Raw genomic sequence first — 20333 nt, 5'->3', positions numbered from 1 at the left:
CCCTCAGAGCCACGTGACAGGCAGTCTGTGGGGTCATGGAGGATGGCTCCTGAGCCCATGTTTCCGCTGGGACCCTTGCACTCAGGCCACCCTGGTCCCTGGACACTGGTCTCCCTACTTTACTCCTGACACCACCCACAGGCCACTTCATGATGAAACCACCCAACTCAAGCCAGAGACTGTTGGATAAAACAAGACAGGCAGCAAAATGCAGGAAAGAAATTTATTGAAGCAAGACGTTGAAACCTTCACAATATCCAGGAAAGATCAGGTCATCACTGAATAACAGGGAGCTCGCATGGAAGATATTAAAAAACCTATTGGTTACATGCGACCACTACATTGCTCTGAAATAGAAAAAAAAAGAAAAGAAACATCAATCATGAGCCCCAACAGAAGCCATGTTAACACAGACTGTTGTTCACAACCCAGATGTGGAAGGAACTGCAACCAGCAAAGGGAAATGGAGGCACCAGGCAGGTAGCCGTGCGTGTGGGGAATTCAATAGTCCTGGTCCAGTCTGCACAGACCGTGCGAGTCAGGAGAGAACCATGTCCACACCCCGCAGATAAACCCTGCGTGTCCCCAGAGAAGGGCGCAGGTCTCCAGTGGAGCGAGGAGGAGGCTCAGGAGTTGGGCAGAGCAGCCCGGTGTCCTTTCTCTGAGTCCCAGGACATGGACTCCACTTGTCACTAAACGGGGACACAGGGCTGAGGGACTGGGTCAGGATGAGAGGGGCCGTGGGCCGTTCTCCTTGCAGATGTCCCACCTCCAGGAGTGGACATTCCCTACACGGCACACGGACTTCTCCACACTGAGAAGACACCTAGTGAGGACATTTGTGTGAAACTTGAATTAATTCCAGGTGCAGACGAGCTGAGAGACACCTTTACATCTGTGTCATCTCTCCATAAGGACCTGATTGAAGGGTTTCAGCTCCACACAGGGCTGCAGAGGACACAGGGAGGGTCACGGCCCCCTGGCCGGGAAACATGCGGTGAGGTACAGGAGTGGCCTCGGCTCTGTGAGAACTGGCAGAGCCCCCAGCAGCTGCCCCTCCGTCCTGATAGAGAGTGGGGCCTGCTCTCTCCCTCTCGCTGTGTCCCCTTCTCCCTCCCAGACCTCCTGTGAGAGTCCCAGAGACTGTGCCTCTGGGATAGGGACCCATCCTGCTGGGGGCTAGAGTCTCTGGCCCTGCCCCATCACACCTGTGGGTCTGACTGTCCCTCTCCTCAGGACACTCTGGGGAACCTGGTGCCCAGAGAGGTGCCCTGAGAAGGACGAACATGCCCAGCACTGTGTGCAGTGTTAGTCTAGCTCAGCAGGTGCCATGTTATCATTGACTTGTGTCCAGAGCCTCTCAGTATGATGTGCACAGAGGGGTTGCTGCCTACCCACCTTGGCCAACCCTGAGCAGCACCCTGACCTCCCCCTGGCTCTGAAGCTGAGAAGCAGCCTCTATGCAGAGGGAGAAAGAAATTACCAAAGTCTCAATAAACTTCATTCTTTTGTCATCGGGCATTTGATCAACGCAGCCCTTCAACTTTACCACAGCCTGGACTGCTCGTCTAGGTGCATTATATTTCTTAAGATTGGCACGGAAGTTGCTGGGAGTTTCCCAAAAGAAGCGCGCCAGGTCTGAAACAAGTGGTGAACACACTGCTGCATTTGCTAGAGCAAAAGAAAAAGGAATACAATTAATTAAGAAAAGCCACTTTCGGAACTGGCCAGTTGGCTCAGCGGTAGAGCGGCGGCCTGGCATGCAGGAGTCCCGGGTTTGATTCCCGGCCAGGGCACACAGGAGAGGCGCCCATTTGCTTCTCCACCCCTCCCCCTCTCCTTCCTCTCTGTCTCTTTCTTCCCCTCCCGCAGCGAGGCTCCATTGGAGCAAGGATGGCCCGGGCGCTGGGGATGGCTCTGTGGCCTCTGCCTCAGGCGCTAGAATGGCTCTGTATGCAACAGAGTGACGCCCCAGAGGGGTAAAGCATCGCCCCCTGGTGGGCATACCGGGTGGATCCTGGTCGGGCACATGTGGGAGTCTGTCTGACTTCCTCTCTGTTTCCAGCTTCAGAAAAATGAAAAAAAAAAGAAAAGAAAAGCCACTTTCTCCCATAGCTCTTGACCTTAGAGGTAAACTGGAACCCCTGGGGAATATGGTCTCGTCTCATAACTGTGCCAAGGACAATGCAATATCCTGGAAGTAATGACTCGCTCAAGATCCCAGAGCTGGCCGCAGAGCTCTGTCTGGAAAGCAGGCTGACTGATCCCTAGTTCAGATTTATTCTCTGTAAAGTACACCCGCCACTTTCCAAGATTCTCCTTCTTTTCTGAAATTCACACTCTAGATTTCAAAAATTAATGTTTCCCTGCCAGTACAGTGACACCTTCTTTAGTCCTGACATGGGGGGGAAAGCAGATGTTAGTAATCAGTCTGTCAATGAGTGGCAGAGTCAGAGCTACTAGAGGTCAGACAGGCATGGCCAACAGTTTTTGCCCCCGGGCCAGATTAGAAAGAAAACTTCTTTCATGGGCCATACTAAATATTAAAATTTAAAAATGTTCAATATAAAAATAAATCGTTCAAGTAAACAAAATTTTATTATATAATTTTATAAATAAATATAAGTGAAAATAATTTTAATATACAATATTATTTTAATAAAAATGTATTTTAATAAAAATATAATTACATACCATATAAATATTCAATCTATCACAACCAATCGAAACAATATTTAATTAATAGAATGAGCTTGAAGGGGTTATATCACAAATAAAACAATTATTTCATTTTACAAACAGCCTGAACATGTTTTCAGTTATCAACTGCAGCTATTGTCTATGCTACAATGCCACTTGATTCAGCACACTTGACCACAAAAATAACGAATTGTTTGACCTTCGGTGCGCACTGGCAAACTCTGCCTAAAAGAATGTGGGTTTCACATCACCGCTAAACGTCAAACAGTTTATATCGAGTACAAACGAGTACGAAAGTTGTAAATCTTTATAATGGAATTTTTTTAAATGACAAAGAAGTATCGCGAATCCATTGGACCAATTATTGGAAGTTAACCCTAGATTAGTCCCACGGCAATTCTTTTCCGCATATCACTATCTTCTTAAATGTCTTGATTTCCAATAATCAAAGATGATTCTGCTTCTGAGTGGCTGAGATTTTGAAGTAGCGGAGAATATTAAAAATTTAATTGCAGGCCGCTCAAACTCATTACGTGGGCAGAATCTGGCCTGGGGGCCGTATGTTGGCCATGCCTCAGTCAGAGAAAAAAGACTAAATCTGGAGAGGAGTGAGGAAATCTAGTGTTAAAAGATGTTCCTTTGAAACTAAATTAAACTATAGGATTATGTCATTGAATGAAGACTGCGAAAAAACTTCTGAAAAAAGTACTCTATGAGTTTCACACATCTGGAATTATGCACATGTCATGATGGCTCTTGTGTCCTGCACTGATGTACAGAATGCCTTAGAGAAGGTGGGAGGTGGGAACTGGGGCTTACTACCGACCCCACTGGGATTGTGCTGAGACTCAAAGTAACCACGTTCGCTGGTCTAGATTCTCTACACCTCCCCCAAGTCTTTGCAACCACCTGCAGCCCAGAATGTGCCCTACCAGGCTCTGATCTGACCAGATCAGACAGCAGCTATTCGGAGATGGTGAGAGGGTCAGATCAGAGGCCACAGGGAAAAACAGAAAGAGGTTCAGAAAGGTAGATGAAAGAGAATGACTCAAAAGGACTTGGATCAGTGTCAAGGGGTGAAGACACACTAAAGTATTCTTCGACAAATGCCTAGAACAAACCCAGAAAAGCAGCAGTTGCCGACCTAACAATGTCACTGGGTCTCCAAATCCTGGCCGGACGCCTAGAGAATGAGCAGCACGTGTCAACTGGCTGAGGTTCTGCCGGTTCTCAGAGCCCACGGGAAGATTGATCAATCAGAGATTCAGACAACACCAGCTCTTCTGAATTGAGAACTCTGCTGAAGCCCTTTAAAGTGGAACACTGTGATTCTGAATCAAGGGGTTCACAATCCATGGACTCAAGTGGCACCTAAATGACCCTGGCATCCTTGGTCAGTTGTCTCAGTGATAGAGCGCTGGCCTGGTGTATGCCTGTCCCAGATTGGATTCATGGTAAGGGCACACAGGAGAAGTGACCATCAGCTTCTCCACCACTCCCTCTCCCCCTTCTCTTTTTCTCCCATCCTGCTGCCAGTGGCTTGATTAGTTTGTGGTCAGCCACAGGGCTAACGATAGTCTGAGAGTTAGACTCGAGTGCTAAAATTAGCGTGGCTGATTTGAGCATCAGCCCCACAGTCGGATTGTCATGAAGATCTGTACTGGGGCACTTGCAGGAGTCTGTCTCACTATCTCCCCTCCTCTCACTTAAAGAGGAAAAAAAAAAGACCCAGGGAAGCAGAACGTCAGACGGGACCTGGAGCTGCCCTGTGACACCCGGCATCTCACTGCTCTGTCAAAGCCACTCTGGGCGGCAGCTGCGAAAAGCAAGGACAAGAGGAGACTTGGAGAGATTGAGCATTTGTTCAAGGTCACAGCGCTGCTGAGTGGCTGAGCCATGACTCACAACCAAGTTCCATTACATCGTGCTGCTCTGACACGTAGACCACAGACAGGGATGAGGCTTCCGATGAAGAACCCATAAAACGGTCCTGCCATGATGTCTGAGAAAGTTCCAAAGCATTGGGATTGATACAATGAGCCCGACTGTTGGCTGCTAGTCCATACATAGTGGGAAAGGTTTGGATTCTGATCTGCTCACCCCCTCCCCTAATAAGTCACCTAGTAGAGAGAAAATCACTCACATTAGACATGATACTCACCCTCATAGCAGCAAAAGGCCAGAGTGACTAGCAGGACACACAACACTGGCTTCATGGTGGACTTTGCTTTGAGTTCAGCTCTAGAAAAATGAGCAATTAGGATCTGGACTCAGCAGCCTGCAGAGCCCGAGGTTATTTGTACCCAGTGAGCCTTGTTGGTCCTGCCCACATAGGATGTGGCAGGTCACAAGATCTGGCTTCAAGCTCTCTGTCCTAATTGATAAAAGATGCCATCCTTTGATGTGACAGAACCAAGTGACTTGGTCAGTGATAGACATTAATGGCACCCCGACATCTTCTTTGCAGAAACACTGAGGTTGAAGTTAGAAATGTCTACTCAGTGACTGACAGGAGGCCCCCGGGATGTGGCTCCTTAATTCCAGGCTGTGTCTGGTTTGCTGATCTCTGTCAGCCTGGTGCCGGGACAGGACGAGGGTCAGCAAGTACCCCTGGGTGTGCAGGACTATGAATTAACAAACTACTCAGGTGGGTTAGGGAGCATCTTTAGTGTGAGATGATGCCTGCTGTGCCAGGGCTCCTTTGGCAGTGGAGGGAGAAAGGTCAGTGGGCTGCTGACAATTGTGAAGAAATCAGAGGTGTTCAGTTCCCAAGAGAAAGCGCAGACAAAGGGAAGACTACCTCCCAACTCCTAACTTCCTACTTTATATAACGTACTGAAAACCCTCAAGTGACATTTTAAATCAACTCAAGCTGCCTGACCTCTGGTGGTGCAGTGGATAAAGCATCGATTTAGAATGCTGAGGTCACCAGTTCTAAACCCTGGGCTTGGTTGGTCAAGGCACATATGGGAGTTGAAGTTTTCTGTTCCTCCCCCTTCTCTCTCTCTCTCTCTCTCTCTCTCTCTCTCTCTCTCTCTCTATACCTTTCTCAAAAATGAAGGGGGGAAAAAACTCAAGCCAACTTCTTACTCTAATCTAATGTTTCATAAAATATCAAGAGAGATTTCAAATGAAATCCAACACTATACTGTCATAATTGACAATTCCACATTCAGGAGGAATAGCACCTTCTCAGTCATCAGGGCCCCAACAGTACAAGTGTCCACAGGGCCCGTCCTCTGCCTGTCCCCAGCCATGACCAGATGCTCCTTGGAAACACGGGGGAGGCATGGCCCGTTCTGAGGAAGACATTAGGATACAGTGGGTCACATAGGAGCATTCTGGGAGCCACTCAGGAAGGGGACAATTGTGACAGTAGGAAAAGTTAGGAGGAGGGGTCCTGAGAGAAGCCTAGGGGAATAGAAGACACCATCAGCCAGGTGGCCTGTAGGGACCGGAGCCCATGTTACCTTGAAACACAGGAGTGCCTGGTGGAGGAGGGGAGGCTTTGTGACTGGGGAGGCAGGAAGCGCTGAGTCAGGAAGGTCCCTATTCTTCTCTGGGAGCCCTGGGGGTGGGTGGTGAGTGGGTGAGACCCAGCTGGACACTGTGGCCCCAGGCTTTCCTGCTCTGTTTCCCATCTCAAGTCAAGGTCATATGGGGTTTTCACACACATTAACAGGCTACTTTCCAAAAAAATAGTAACAAGGAATAAACAAACAGGAAATATTAATAGTGTTGTCAAGGATGCATTTTGGGCATGGATGTAAATTACCACAGCCACTAAAGAAAAGGCCTGGAGTTCCCTCAAAAAATTAAAACTAGAATTACAGTGTGATGGGTCAAGTTCAGCTCTGCATATACATGCAGTGTCTCAAACACTTACTTGCACACCTATTTTATCGCAGCACAATTCACAATAACAAAGAGCTGGAACCAGCCCAGGTGTCCATGGATGGATGAGTGGGTAAACAGTCAGAGCACACAGATAATGGGATATTGCCCTTATCCCCACGGTAAGGTAGAAAATTCATCACATGCTGCATCAGGGTAAACGTGGAGGACAGTGCACTACATGACATAAGCCAGTCACAAGAGGACAATAATGTGTGATTCTTATAGATGTGGGATCAGAGCAGTCAAATTAATAGAAACAGAAAATAGAATGGTGGTCACAAGGGGAGTGACCAAACAGAAACCATGACACCATGGCAACCGGAACTCTAGCAACAACAGAAATATACGAAGGTCACACACTTACTTGAAACGTGTGCACCTTGAAGGATAAAATCAAAAATTTACTCATAGATACAATAAGGGATCTAAAATCACCATGGCCCAACCTCGTTCCTGAAGAAACGGTAGAAAAAGATAAGTCCTGTGTTCTCAGACTCTCTGCAGTTTCAATCCCTCCCCCATCAGAATCCCAACCCGGCACTTTTACACTTTGTTTTGAATCTGAGGTGCTGTTTCATTCTTTCAAATTTAGAATGTGTTCATTTATTGAGTTGTGAGGAACAGTCCAATTTTAGAACCAGACTACCTGGATTAAAGCTAACCTCTAGAACTTTCTACCTGTATTGCCACCAGCAAGGTGCTGACCCTCTCTGCCTGAATTTCACCATCTATAAACAAGGGTGATATCATAGAGTCCATGTTAGGATAAATATATTAATTCAGGGAAATGCTCAGAACCATATCCGGCAGTAAATGTCAGCTATTACAGTTATGCAACAATTTGAAACTATAAGTAGTTAGTCCAACAGAATAAATCACCTTATCCTTAAGGGCAAATATCAGACTTAATCTCACTGACTCTGCCAGGGAGGGAACTGTTTACCTGGGTGCTAACACTGCCTGCTTCTGAATTGGCTCTGGTTCCATCAGGGCTTCTCTAGGGAAAATAAGATCATTGCTTTCCAATCACTTAATGTTGTTTTATGATTACATTGACGTGACGGTTCTTGGGACTTTATTATCCTAACTACTGGATATTGGAGCTAAGGGTACAGGAGGGTATTGGGTGAGGACAGGTGTTCCCCATCCCAAGACACAGGGTCTCTGAACTCCTGCCCTCAGAAGGATGCACTGGTAACCCGTGTCCTTTGGCTGCTGTTGAAATCCCAGGGCTCCTCTAGCTCAGTCTCTAACTGACCAGCAGGGGGATGGACACATTTCAGACCTCACCTCTGGATCGTGATAACTTCATATAGTTTTACAGTATATATATCATCTGGGGACACTGGTTGTCATGTCCCACCTCCTCATCATAAACATCTTGGTTCCATTTGATAAAGACCAATGGCTACACAACATCTGTCAGACCCTATATAACACTGACTCTGCATGGACAACTTTAGTGTCCAAAATAAAAAATGTAAGCAATATTTTGCAGCACACCCATTTTCCTTACTGAGAGCGGTTTCTGTGTTCTTGCTCTGAATAAAATTAAAAGGACCTAATTAAGTCCTTAAAAGTTATTTTGATCACTTCTTCACTTTAGGCCTAATATTAAGTATAAAAATAATTTGGAGTGATAGATCACAATGACATTTTTGGACCATAGTCCAAGAAATATGCTTAATCGATTGACATCGCTACTATGAACTTAATCCTTTCTGCATCTGCACATTCATGTGACAAATGTTTTCAGAATTTAGCCCTCGAAGAATAAAATCCATGACTAGACATCCTCATTTTTACACACACACACACACACACACACACACACACACAGTATTATCTATGAATGGATTAAATTTTTAAAAAGCCTCATTTATTTCATTAAGAGAAGAATTTATCGATAATATTTTATTTATACTTCATGCATTTAAGAAGTATCTGATTTCAAAGTATATGTTTGCTCTTTATCCAGAGCTGCAAGATCTCTGATGGTACCCAACTCACCATGTCCCTCACCTTACAAACTCCATGAGCCATGTTAGTACCTCTTCCCTCACCATTGTGCACTGGTGGGTCATGAAATTTATGCCCTGAGGGTTCGGGGACACCCGTGAGCTGCTGCACTGGTCCTTCCCGCTCTCAGGGACACCTGCCTGCCTCCCCTGGACCCCTGACAGGGCTCTGACCTCCTCCTGTGGGCTGTGAGCTACAAAGGGAAGCCCTGGGTGGGGAAAGGCCATGGGGCAGCAGAGACTGTCTCCTTCTCTTGTGCACTATCTCTTACCATAATTAATTGTTCTATAATGTGTTAATCTCTCGTTTGTGTTGTAAATAGGTAAAATAATAATTATAATAATAATAAGAAGAATGGGATAAAATAAGTAATGCTGGGTTTTTGCCCAGATTTCTTACTAGATCCTCACTGTGTGCACTGCGTAACTTGTGCATTTCATAATGCTGGTATTCAGTCCAGGAGCCACTGCAGACACGACCTGGAGGTGGAGGACCCTTCTTTCAAGTGCACATGGGAGTGATGTCAGAGAAATGGTACCGTGAGGAGTGTAACCAACCAATCTCCCCAAAACTTCAACAAGTTCATCAAACAGAGACAGAAAAATCTATCCTTGGAGCATCTGGAGTTCCACACACAGAAAACGAAGGTATGATCGAGCAAAAAATTGACTAAATATTAGTCAACCCTGAAGGAAATAAGATGGAGAAAGGAACACTCTGCCTTCCTCACTAACCTGAGCAAGGGCTGCTTTCACTTGGAACTGAGAGTCGGGAGGACTAAGGATGTGGAGGAAGCTAGGCTGTAGCACAGATGTTCATTAAAGCCGAGGAAAGACTGTGCCTGTGGTGAATCAGCCCATGTGAGCTAATGCCCGTGCCATGAGCAGCAGCTGCCAGCGGCACCCGGGGAGTGCGCCAAAGCAAACTTCCCTACGCCCAAGCTTCTCTGGGCAGGTGGGGCACCTCACCCAGCCATTCAAGCTAACAATCAAACATCAGGGGAGGGGTAGGTGGGCAGCTTGCAGTCCTTCCTTGAGCAGGCCCTTGGGGGAGGGGCGCATGGGCAGCTTGCAGTCCTTCCTGGAGCAGACCCTGGGGGAGGGGTGCGTGGGCAGCTTGCAGTCCTTCCTGGAGCAGACTTTCTGGGGAGGGGCACGTGGGCAGCTTGCAGTCCTTCCTGGAGCAGACCCTTGGGGGAGGGGTGCATGGGTAGTCTGCAGTCCTTCTTGGAGCAGATCCTCGGATCCAATCGCTGAAATTAGCTTAACCCACATTCTGCTCACCTCCCAACTGACCTAAGGGACTCTAACTGACAAGATCTCTCTCAGTTCAGCAATCTAAGATAAGAGGCATATTTTTTAGTGCCTCTTGCTAAAGGGGTGGGGGCAACTTCTGATTGGCAGAGCTTTCATACTCAGGGATATACGCTAAAAAGAGGGACTTGGCAGATGTTAAGACCTCCTGTACTTCAGGCAGCGACTAGGACATCTTCCCAGCCAAAAGAGGTTACAAAGTGGAAAAAGCCTGGGGAGAGTGGTCCCACAGAGTGCTAGGCATGCTGAACAGGCCTGGAGACTCATAGAAAGTCACCTTGAGAGCAATTGGCTCCCAGCCCCACCTGATTACGCTGGCGGCTCTGACTGCCAGAGCCTTACCCAGAGCCCTGCATTGAGTGGGGATAGAGTGGGGATTTACCAGCTCTTTGAGCCTCTTACTTCCCAGGCAGAGGCAGCGGCAACCTCATAGCTGGATCATCAGGCTGCTAATTCAGGAAGGAGAGACTAAGAGAGAGGCTCCGGGAAAACAGGCTCTCTCATTGTTGGAGCCTGCAAATGCTAACAAGCCTTGACTACCAACGAGACTGAAGCCTAGACATCACCGTGCAAATCTCTACCTAAGTGTGCCACAGGAGCAGAGCATGGGGTACAGAGTCACTGACTAGGAAGAGGGAGAGGAAAGAAAAAGGAAGAAATTAACCTCTCAAAATCAAGAAAAATCCACAGACTTTATAACTTCTTCCACTATTTTTTTTTGTTTCTTTCATCTTCTCGTCTTTATTATTTTTTTTCTTCCACCTTGGTCCTTTTATTCTCTGCCCATCTTATTCTTTCCTCTTCTTGAACTACACTACCCATAAGTGTTACATTTCCCATTTTATCTCTTTTCTTCTTCCTTACTCTCCATAAGAGTTACACTACAAAACCCTTACCTCGCTCTCTCTTTTTGTTTTTTTCTTTTTTCTTCTTTCCCTTTTCCCCTTTTTCTTTTTTCTCCCTCTCTATTAGTTTCTTCTTTTCTCCTTTTACTTTTCCTCTCATTCAATCCTTAATCACGAACAAATTATTTTATTTGGAACTCAAGTGTGGTTTTTTGTGGCATTTTGAGTGCTTTTTACTTCACTTTTTAACTCATTAGTATTCTCCCAACCCAGGCTTTCAAATCTATTTAGTTTTTGCTCCACTTAATACAATAGTATTTTTTTTCCTTTTTTCTGTTTCCTCTTATCCCTCTCATTATATCTCTTAGTCAACCATTACTTACAAGCAAATCATTTTATACTTGACCCAAATTTTTTCCTTTTTTGCATTTGGTGGATCCCTACCTCCTTTTTTGCCCCTTGAACACTTCCCCCCAACTCAGGACCTCCGTTATAGGCAGTTTTTGTTCCTTTAGCATAATATAATTCACATTTCATCACAATATTTTCCTAAGGAGGAGGGGAGAGGAAGGGAAGAGAAGGAAAAAAGGGGAGGGAATAATAAATTATTATTGTTGTTGTTTTATTTTTTTTTAAATTTTTTTACTTTTTAATCTTTATTAATTCTCATTAGTGCTATCAACAAGACCACCCTCAGATGCCATTAAGAAAAAGGAAATTGAATATCATGGATACCAAAGATAGAGAAGTAGCACAGATGTGGAAAAATCTATGGAGAAAAAATTTAATATATTGGAAACCTTAGAGCTAAATGACAGAGAATTTAAAATAGAAATCCTAAAAATACTCAGAGATATACAAGAAAACACAGAAAGGCAACTTAGGAAGCTCAGAAAACAACTCAATGAACACAAAGAATATATTACCAAGGAAATTGAAACTATCAGGTCTACCGGAAAGTTCTGTCTGTTTCTATCACAAGTTTTGACATGTAAGCACGTTTGTTTGGCGCATGTGTGCCTCTCTATTTTTATCACTTAATGTATACATACTGACGTAGCAAATTAACTAAAACAAAGTTGATTCACGTTAGTCTTATGTGTGAAGCCATAGCATACCCATGGCTACTGATAAAGTTCATCTATGCCACTGTATTTGATATGAATTTCAACAAGGAAGAAATGCTACAGAAGCATGTAGAAATTTATTGAAAGTATTTGGCGAAGGTACAGTTTCTGATAGGACATGCAGAAAATGGTTCGAAAAATTCAAAACAGGTGATTTCGACCTTTCTGATAAGCCACATTCTGGGCGACCATCTTTGATCAATGACGATGTTGTTAAGACCATGTCAGAGCAAGATCCTTTTCTGACAACATCAAAGATTGTAGAAAGGCTTAATTCAGCTCAGCAAACCATTTTGGACCATATTTGGAAGATAGGATTGGTGTGGAAATATTCAAGATGGGTGCCACATGAATTAAGTCAGAAGAATTTGGATGATCAAGTCATCATATGCACATCTCTACCTGCTTGGAATAAAATCAAGCACTTCTTGAGCCGATGATACCTGGGGATGAAAAGTGGATTACCTATGAAAACATTGTAAGGAAAAGGGCATATTGTGAACCAAAAAAACCTAGCCCTTCCACTTCTAAACCAAATTTAACTCTGAATAAGAGAATGTTGTGTATATAGTGGGACTTTCGAGGACCAATACATTATGACCTTTTAAAACCAAATGAAAAGCTCAATTCAGAGAAGTATTGTCAGCATCTGGATAATTTAAAGACAACAGTCCAAGAAAAGAGACCAGCGATGTTTAATAGGAAGAACATCATACTGCATCATGATCGTGCCAGGCCACATGCTGCTTTGGGGACTCATCAAAAAATTGTAGAACTAGACTGGGAAAATCTGTCACATCCACCATATTCCCAAAAATTAGCACTCTCCAACTATCACTTATTTTTGTCCTTACAAAATTTTTTGAAGGGCAAAATTTCAAAAATGAAGAAGATATTAAACAAGCACTGGTTCAATTTTTTGCATCAAAAGATAAAACGGAACACCTTCAATAAAACCTGATGAATGGAGAGAAGACAAGATGGCGCTGGAGTAGGCGGATGTACCAACATCCACCTCCCAGAACCAAAGTGGATTACAAAATAATTTTAAGAACTATCATCTGGAAAAACCAACCTTGGACTAAACTAAGAGGACTCTTCAATCAAGGAACACTGAAGAGGTCACACCAAGACCGGTAGAAAAAGCAGAAACACGGAAGTGGTGGAGACCAGCCCTTAAGCAAGGGCACAGCAGCACAGCCTTGCCCCACCCACGGAACCGAGGCTTATGGTCTGACTTAGGAGCCAGCTCCTCCTGTGGGGGTGGAGCCAAAAGCCCAGAACAGGCGGAGTTCCACTACTGAGCTGATCATGGACATGCAGTCCAACCCAGCCAGTAGAGCCAAGGCTAGCAGCCGTTCCACAAGTGGGCTCCTCCTGCAAGGGCAGGACTAAAGCATAGAAACAAGCAGAGACCCACACCTGAGCAAAGATGCTTGCCACTCCCCTCAGGGCCGAGCATAATGCCACCCACAGGGGCAGGACAAAGGACAAGGCCACCAAGGCTTGTGCACCCGAGCATGTGACCAGAGCCACTCCTGTGAAGGAGAGGCGGAAACCACAGCAACAACCCCAGTGGGCAGGCACTGACAACACCCAAACCCAAAAGTCCTAAGGAGCAACAAAAGAGGGGGTGGAGGGCCTGCCGACAGACTATACCTAGGGAACAGAGATCATACCCAGTGGACTCCAGAGGCCAAAACCTTCCTTTACACAGAGAAAATGCAAAGGCAAAGAAATGCAACACAAATGAACCAAGAGAAATCCCCAGAAAAGGACCTAAATGAATCAGATATAACCAAATTCCAGATGCAGAGTTTAAAATAATGATTGTTAGGATGCTCAAAGATATTAGAACAACAATAGATGGTCATTACAAACACCTAAATAAAAAGATAGCAAATATAAAAAAAGAACATTAAAATAATAAAAAAGAATCAGTCAGAAATTACAAATACAGTATCTGAAATAAAGAACACAATGAAAGGAATTAAAAGCAGGATGGATGAAGTGAAGAATCGAATCAGCGAGTTAGAGGACATGATAAATAAAGGCATGGAAGCAGAGCAGAAAAAAGAAAAGAGACTCAAAAAGTCTGAGGAAACTCTCAGAGAGCTCTGTGACAACATGAAGAGAAATAACATCCGCATCATAGGGGTTCCTGAAGAAGAAGAGAAAGAACAAGGGATAGACTTTGTTCAATCATATCATAGCTGAAAACTTCCCTCAATTAAGGCAGGAAAGCATTTCACATGTTCAGGAAGCACAGAGAACTCCATTAAGGAGAAACGCAAAGAAATCAACACCAAGACACATCATAATTAAAATACCAAAGCTAAGTGATAAAGAGAAAATATTAAAAGCTGCTAGACAAAAAAAAAGACTATCACCTGCAAAGGAGCCCCCATAAGGATGACTTCTGTCTTCTCAACAGAAACACTTGAGGCAAGAAGGAAATGGCAAAAAATATTCAAAGTAATGCAGAACAAGAGCCAACAACCAGGATTACTTTATCCAGCAAGGCTTATCATTTAAAATTGAAGGAGAAATAAAAAGCTTTACAGACAAAAAAAAGCTCAAGGAATTCACTATAACCAAACCAAGGGTGCAAGAAATGCTAAGGGATCTGTTGTAAACAGATCAAAGAAGAAAAAGAATATAACAAAAGAGGAATACAATTTTAAAGAATAAAATGGCAATAAACAATTACATATCAATAATAACCTTAAATGTAAATGGATTAAATGATCCAATCAATAGACATAGGGTAGCTGCATGGATAAGAAAACAGGACCCATACATCTGCTGTCTATAAGAGACACACCTTAAATCAAAAGATGCACATAGACTGAAGATAAAGGGATGGAAAAAAATATTTCACGCAAATGGAAATGAAAAAAAAAAACTGGAGTAGCAATACTTATATCAGACAAAATGGATTTTAAGACAAAGACTATAGGAGATTAGAAGATGGCAGTGGAGTAGGCGGACACACAGACACCCCGCTCTCACCACCAAACTGGAATACAAAGCAATTTAGGAAAAATCAGCATGAAAACCCAACTCTGGACTACAAGAACAGCTCTCAAAAACCAAGGAGCAAAGAAGAAGCCACAACAAACCTGGTAGGGAGTGCCTGAATCTCCCTTGCTTACATAAACAGAGGAGAGGGGGAGGCTGAGAGCCCAGAGGGGATCTCACCCCACAGAAAAGAGCAGAAAATACTGCTCACAGCCACTAGCCCGGTGACCAGGGAGCATGCTGTGTTGAAAAGACCAGCTTATCTCCCAAGTGGAAAGGACAGAGAGAGGGACAGACTGTGAGGAACTAAGGAATGCAAGAGACAAACTCAAAACGCTGACTGATCCATGCTGGAGGTGGCCATAGCTGGGGGAGGACTGAACCTTCCACAAAACAATACTGAATTGCTTCCAGATCAGAGATCTCCGGACATCTCTCCAGCTCCAATCAGTGCAACAAGACAGAGCTGAAAAAAAAAGTGGGGAGGAGGGGCAGTAACTCAGGTCTCTATGGAGATCTGAGATACACCTCCCTCTACTGAAGCTGAGAAAACACCCTGCCCTCAGAGAGATTAGTTGGCAGAAGAGGCCTTCAGAGTCTCAGGTTACACCCATCGCATTGCTGGATACAGTTTCAAGAAAGCCCCCTGGTGAGATCAATACAAGACTATTACCTGTTAAGAAAAAAAACAAATCAAGTCTTCAAAGAGGCCCAAATCCAAAAGTGGATTACAAATAATAGCTGATACCAACCCAAAAAGACCTAGAAATAACACAACTGAAAACTGGAGGCAGACAACACCAAGCCTAGACTCAACCATTTCTACAAATAAAACACCCAAACACAATGAGAAGACAAAAAAGTGCAATCCAAATGAAACCACAGAGATACCTTCAGGAGATGAACTGAGTGATATGGAAATAATCAAACTTCCAGATGCAGAGTTCAAAATAATGATTGTAAGGATGCTTAGGGATCTTAGAACAACAATGGACGGTCATTATGAACACGTAAATAAAGAAATAGCAAATCTAAAAAAGAATCAGTTGGAGATGAAAAATACAATATCAGAAATAAAGACCATAATGGAGGGAATTAAAAACAGGATAGATAGAGTTGAAGATCGAATCAGTGAGTGGGAGGACAACTGGAATGAAGGCATGAAAGCAAAGAAGAAAAAAGAAAAGAGACTCAAAAAGTCTAAGGAAACTCTTACAGAGCTCAGTGACAACATGAAGAGAAATAACATCCACAAAGGGGTTCTTGAAGAAGAAGAAAAAGAACAAGGGATAGAGACTTTGTTCAAGCATATCATAGCTGAAAACTTCCCTAAATTAATGCAGGAGAAACTCTCACAAGTTCAAGAAGCACAGAGAACTCCATTAAAGAGAAACCAAAAGAAACACCAAGACACATCATAATTAAAATACCAAAGCTAAGTAATAAACAGAAAATATTAAAAGTTGCCAGAGAAAAAAAGGCTATCACCTACAAAGGAGCCCCCATAAGAATAACATCAGACTTCTCAACAGAAACACTTGAGGCCAGAAGGGAATGGCAAGAAATATTCAAAGTAATGCAGAACAAGAACCTACAACCAAGACTACTTTATCCAACAAGGCTATCATTTAAAATCGAAGGAGAAATAAAAACCTTCCCAGACAAAAAACAACTCAAGGAATTCATTACAACTAAACCAATGCTGCAGGAAATGTTAAGGGGTCTATTGTAAACAGATCAAAGTGGGAAAAGAATATAGCAAAAAAGGAATACAGCTTTAAAGAATAAAATGGCAATAAACAACTACATATCAATAATAACCATAAATGTAAATGGATTAAATAATCCAATAGAAAGACATAGGGTAGCTGCTTGGATAAGAAAACAGGACCTGTACATATGCTGTCTACAAGAGACACACCATAGAACAAAAGATGCACATAGATTGAAGGAAAAAGGATGGAAAAAAAACATTTCATGCAAACTGAAATGAAAAAAAGCGATAAAGAAGGCCACTACATAGTGATAAAGGGTGTAATCCAACAGAAAGATATAACTATTATAAATATCTATGCACCTAATATAGAAGCACCTAAATATATAAAGCAGACTTTGATGGATTTAAAGAGAGAGATCAACAGCAATTCTATAATAGTAGGGGATTTCAATACTCCACTAACATCACTAGATAGATCCTCAAGAAAGAAAATTAACAAAGAAACAGCAGACTTATTAAACACACTAGATCAACTAGATTTATAAGATATCTTCAGAACCTTTCACCCTAAAGCAGCAGAATATACATTCTTTTCAAGTGCTCATGGTACATTCTCTAGGATAGACCACATGTAAGGGCACAAAAGTGCTCTTAACAAATGTGAGAAGATTGAAATTATATCAAGCACTTTCTCCGATCACAATGGCATGAAAATAAAAATAAAACACAACAGAAAAGCTCAAAAGTTCTCAAACACATGGAAATTAAATAGCAGGTGGTTAAATAATGAATGGATTAAGAATGAGATCAAAGAAAAAGTAAAAAAAATTCCTAGAAACGAATGACAATGAGCATACAACAACTCAAAATTTATGGGACACAGAAAAAGCAGTCCTGGGAAGAAAGTTCATAGCACTACAGGCAAACTTTCAGAAGCTAGAAAAAGCTCAAATAAATAACTTAACCCTGCATCTAAAAGACATAGAAAAAGAACAGCAAGTAAAGCCCAAATGTAGTAGAAGGAAGAAAATAATAAAGATCAGAGCAGAAATAAATGACATAGAGGCTAAAGAAACAATACAGAGGATCAATGAAACTAGGAACTGATTCTTTGAAAAGGTAAACAAGATCGATGAACCTTTAACCAGACTCAACAAGAAAAAAAGAAAAAGGGCTCAAATAAATAAAATTAGAAATGAGAGTGGAGAAATAACAACTGACACAACAGAAATACAAAATATTGTAAGAAAATACTATGAAGAACTGTATGCCAAACAACTAGACAACCTAGATGAAATGGACCAATTCCTTGAAACATACAATCTTCCAAAAATCAATCTGGAAGAATCAGAAAACCTAAACAGACCGATTACAACAAATGAGATCCAAACAGTTATCAAAAAACTCCCAACAAAGAAAAGTCCTGGGCCTGATGGTTTCACAAGTGAATCCTACCAAATATTCAATGAAGAACTAACTCCTATCATTCTCAAGCTATTTCAAAAATTCAAGAGGAAGAAAGACTTCCAAGCTTCTTTTATGAGGCGAGCATAATTCTCGTTCCAAAACCAGGCAAAGACAACACAAAAAAAGAAAATTATAAGCCAATATCCCTGATAAATTTAGATGCAAAAACCCTCAACAAAATATTAGCAAACTGGATCCAGCAGTATATGAAAAAAATCATACACCATGATCAAGTGGGATTTATTCTTGAGAGGCAAGGCTGGTACAATATTCGCAAATCAATCAATGTGATTCATCACATAAAAAAAGGATGGAGAAAAACCACATGATAATTTCAATAGATGCAGAAAAAGCATTTGATAAAATCCAGCATCCATTCATGATCAAAACTCTCAGCAAAGTGGGAATACAGGGAACATACCCCAATATGATAAAGGCCATCTATGACAAAACCACAGCCAATATCATATACTAAATGGGCAAAAATTAAAAGCAATGCCCCTAAGATCAGGAACAGGGAAGGGGTGCCCTCTTTCACCACTCTTATTTAACATAGTTCTGGAAGTCCTAGCCACAGCAATCAGACAAGAAAAAGAAATAAAAGGCATCCAAATTGGAAAAGAAGAAGTAAAACTATCATTATTTGCAGATGATATGATATTGTATATGAAAAATCCTAAAGTCAGTCAAAAAACTACTAGAACTGATAAATGAATTTGCAAGGTGGCAGGATATAAAATCAATACTCAGAAATCAGAGACATTTTTATACACTAACAATGAACTATCAGAAAGAGAAATTAAGGAATCAATCCCCTTTACCATTGCAACCAAAAAATAAAGTAACTAGGAATAAATTTAACCAGGGAGATTAAAGACTTGTACTTGGAAAATTATAAAACATTGATAAAAGAAATCAGCGAAGATACAAACAAGTGGAAGCATACACTGTGCTCATGGTTAGGAAGAATAAACATCATTAAAATGTCTTTATTACCCAAAGCAATTTATAAATTCAATGCAATACCATTAAAATATCAATGACTTACTTCAAAGATACAGAACACATATTCCAAAATTTATATGGAACCAAGAGAGAACACGAATAGCCTCAGCAATTTTGAAAAGGAAGAATAAAGCAGGAGGTATCACACTTCCAGATATCAAGTTATATTATAAGGCCATTGTACTCAAAACAGCCTGGTACTGGCATAAGAACAGGCATATAGATCAATGGAACAGAACTGAGAACCCAGAAATAAATCCAGTTTTATGGACAACTGATATTTGACAAAGGAGGTAAGGAAATACAATGGAGTAAAGACAGCCTCTTCAAAAAATGGTGTTGGAAAAATTGGACAGCTACCTGCAAAAAAATGAAACTAGACCACCAACTTACACCATTCACAAAAATAAACGCAAAATGAATAAAAGATTTAAAGATAAGCCATAAAACCATAAGCATCTTAGAAGAAAACGTAGGCAGTAAGATCTCTGACATCTCTCACAGCAACATATTTGCCGATATGTCTCCACAGGCAAGTGAAATAAAAGACAGGATAAACAAATGGGACTTTATCAAACTAAAAAGCTTCTGCACAGCTAAAGATAATAAGAACAGAATAAAAAGACAAACTACACAATGGGAGAATATATTTGACAATGTGTCTGATAAGGAGTTAATAACCAAAATATATAAAGAACTTGTAAAACTTAATACCAGGAAGACAGACAATCCAATCCAAAAATGGGCAAAAGAATGAATAGACACTTCTCCAAAGAGGACATACAGATGGCCAACAGGCATATGAAAAAATGCTCAACATCACTAATTATTACAGAAATGCAAATTAAAACAACAACGAGATATCACCTCACACCAGTCAGAATGGAGCTCATCAATAAAACAACACAGAATAAGTGCTGGCAAGGATGTGGAGAAAAGGGAACCCTCCTGGACCGCTGGTAGGAATGCAGACTGGTGCAGCCACTGTGGAAAACAGTATGGAGATACCTCAAAAAATTAAAAATCAAACTGCCTTTTGACCCAGCTATACCACTGTTAGAAATATACCCCAAGAACACCATAGCACTGTTTGAAAAGAAGAAATGCACCCCCATGTTTATGGCAGCATTGTTCACAATCGCAAAGATCTGGAAACAGCCCAAGTGTCCGTCAGAGCACGAGTGGATTAAAAAGCTTTGGTATATATATACTATGGAATACT

At 42.2% G+C, this 20333-nt stretch overlaps 1 protein-coding gene across 1 annotated transcript; it reads right to left on the bottom strand.

Annotated features, from left to right (window-relative positions):
• Positions 1–240: 240 nt before the first annotated feature.
• LOC136320887 (secretoglobin family 1D member 2-like) lies at positions 241–4928 on the bottom strand. The gene is made up of 3 exons (XM_066254029.1): positions 4862–4928; positions 1484–1671; positions 241–347 (listed from the first exon to the last, which is right to left on the bottom strand). The coding sequence occupies exons 1-3, from the start codon at positions 4914–4916 to the stop codon at positions 318–320; spliced, it is 273 nt and encodes a 90-aa protein (XP_066110126.1). The 5' UTR covers positions 4917–4928; the 3' UTR covers positions 241–317.
• Between the last annotated feature and the right edge of the window lie 15405 nt (positions 4929–20333).

Source organism: Saccopteryx bilineata, chromosome 1 (assembly GCF_036850765.1).
Source record: "Saccopteryx bilineata isolate mSacBil1 chromosome 1, mSacBil1_pri_phased_curated, whole genome shotgun sequence".
NCBI classification, from domain to species: domain Eukaryota; kingdom Metazoa; phylum Chordata; class Mammalia; order Chiroptera; family Emballonuridae; genus Saccopteryx; species Saccopteryx bilineata.
Note: the sequence above shows the minus strand (reverse complement) of the source record. Positions and strands in the feature narration are given on the sequence as shown.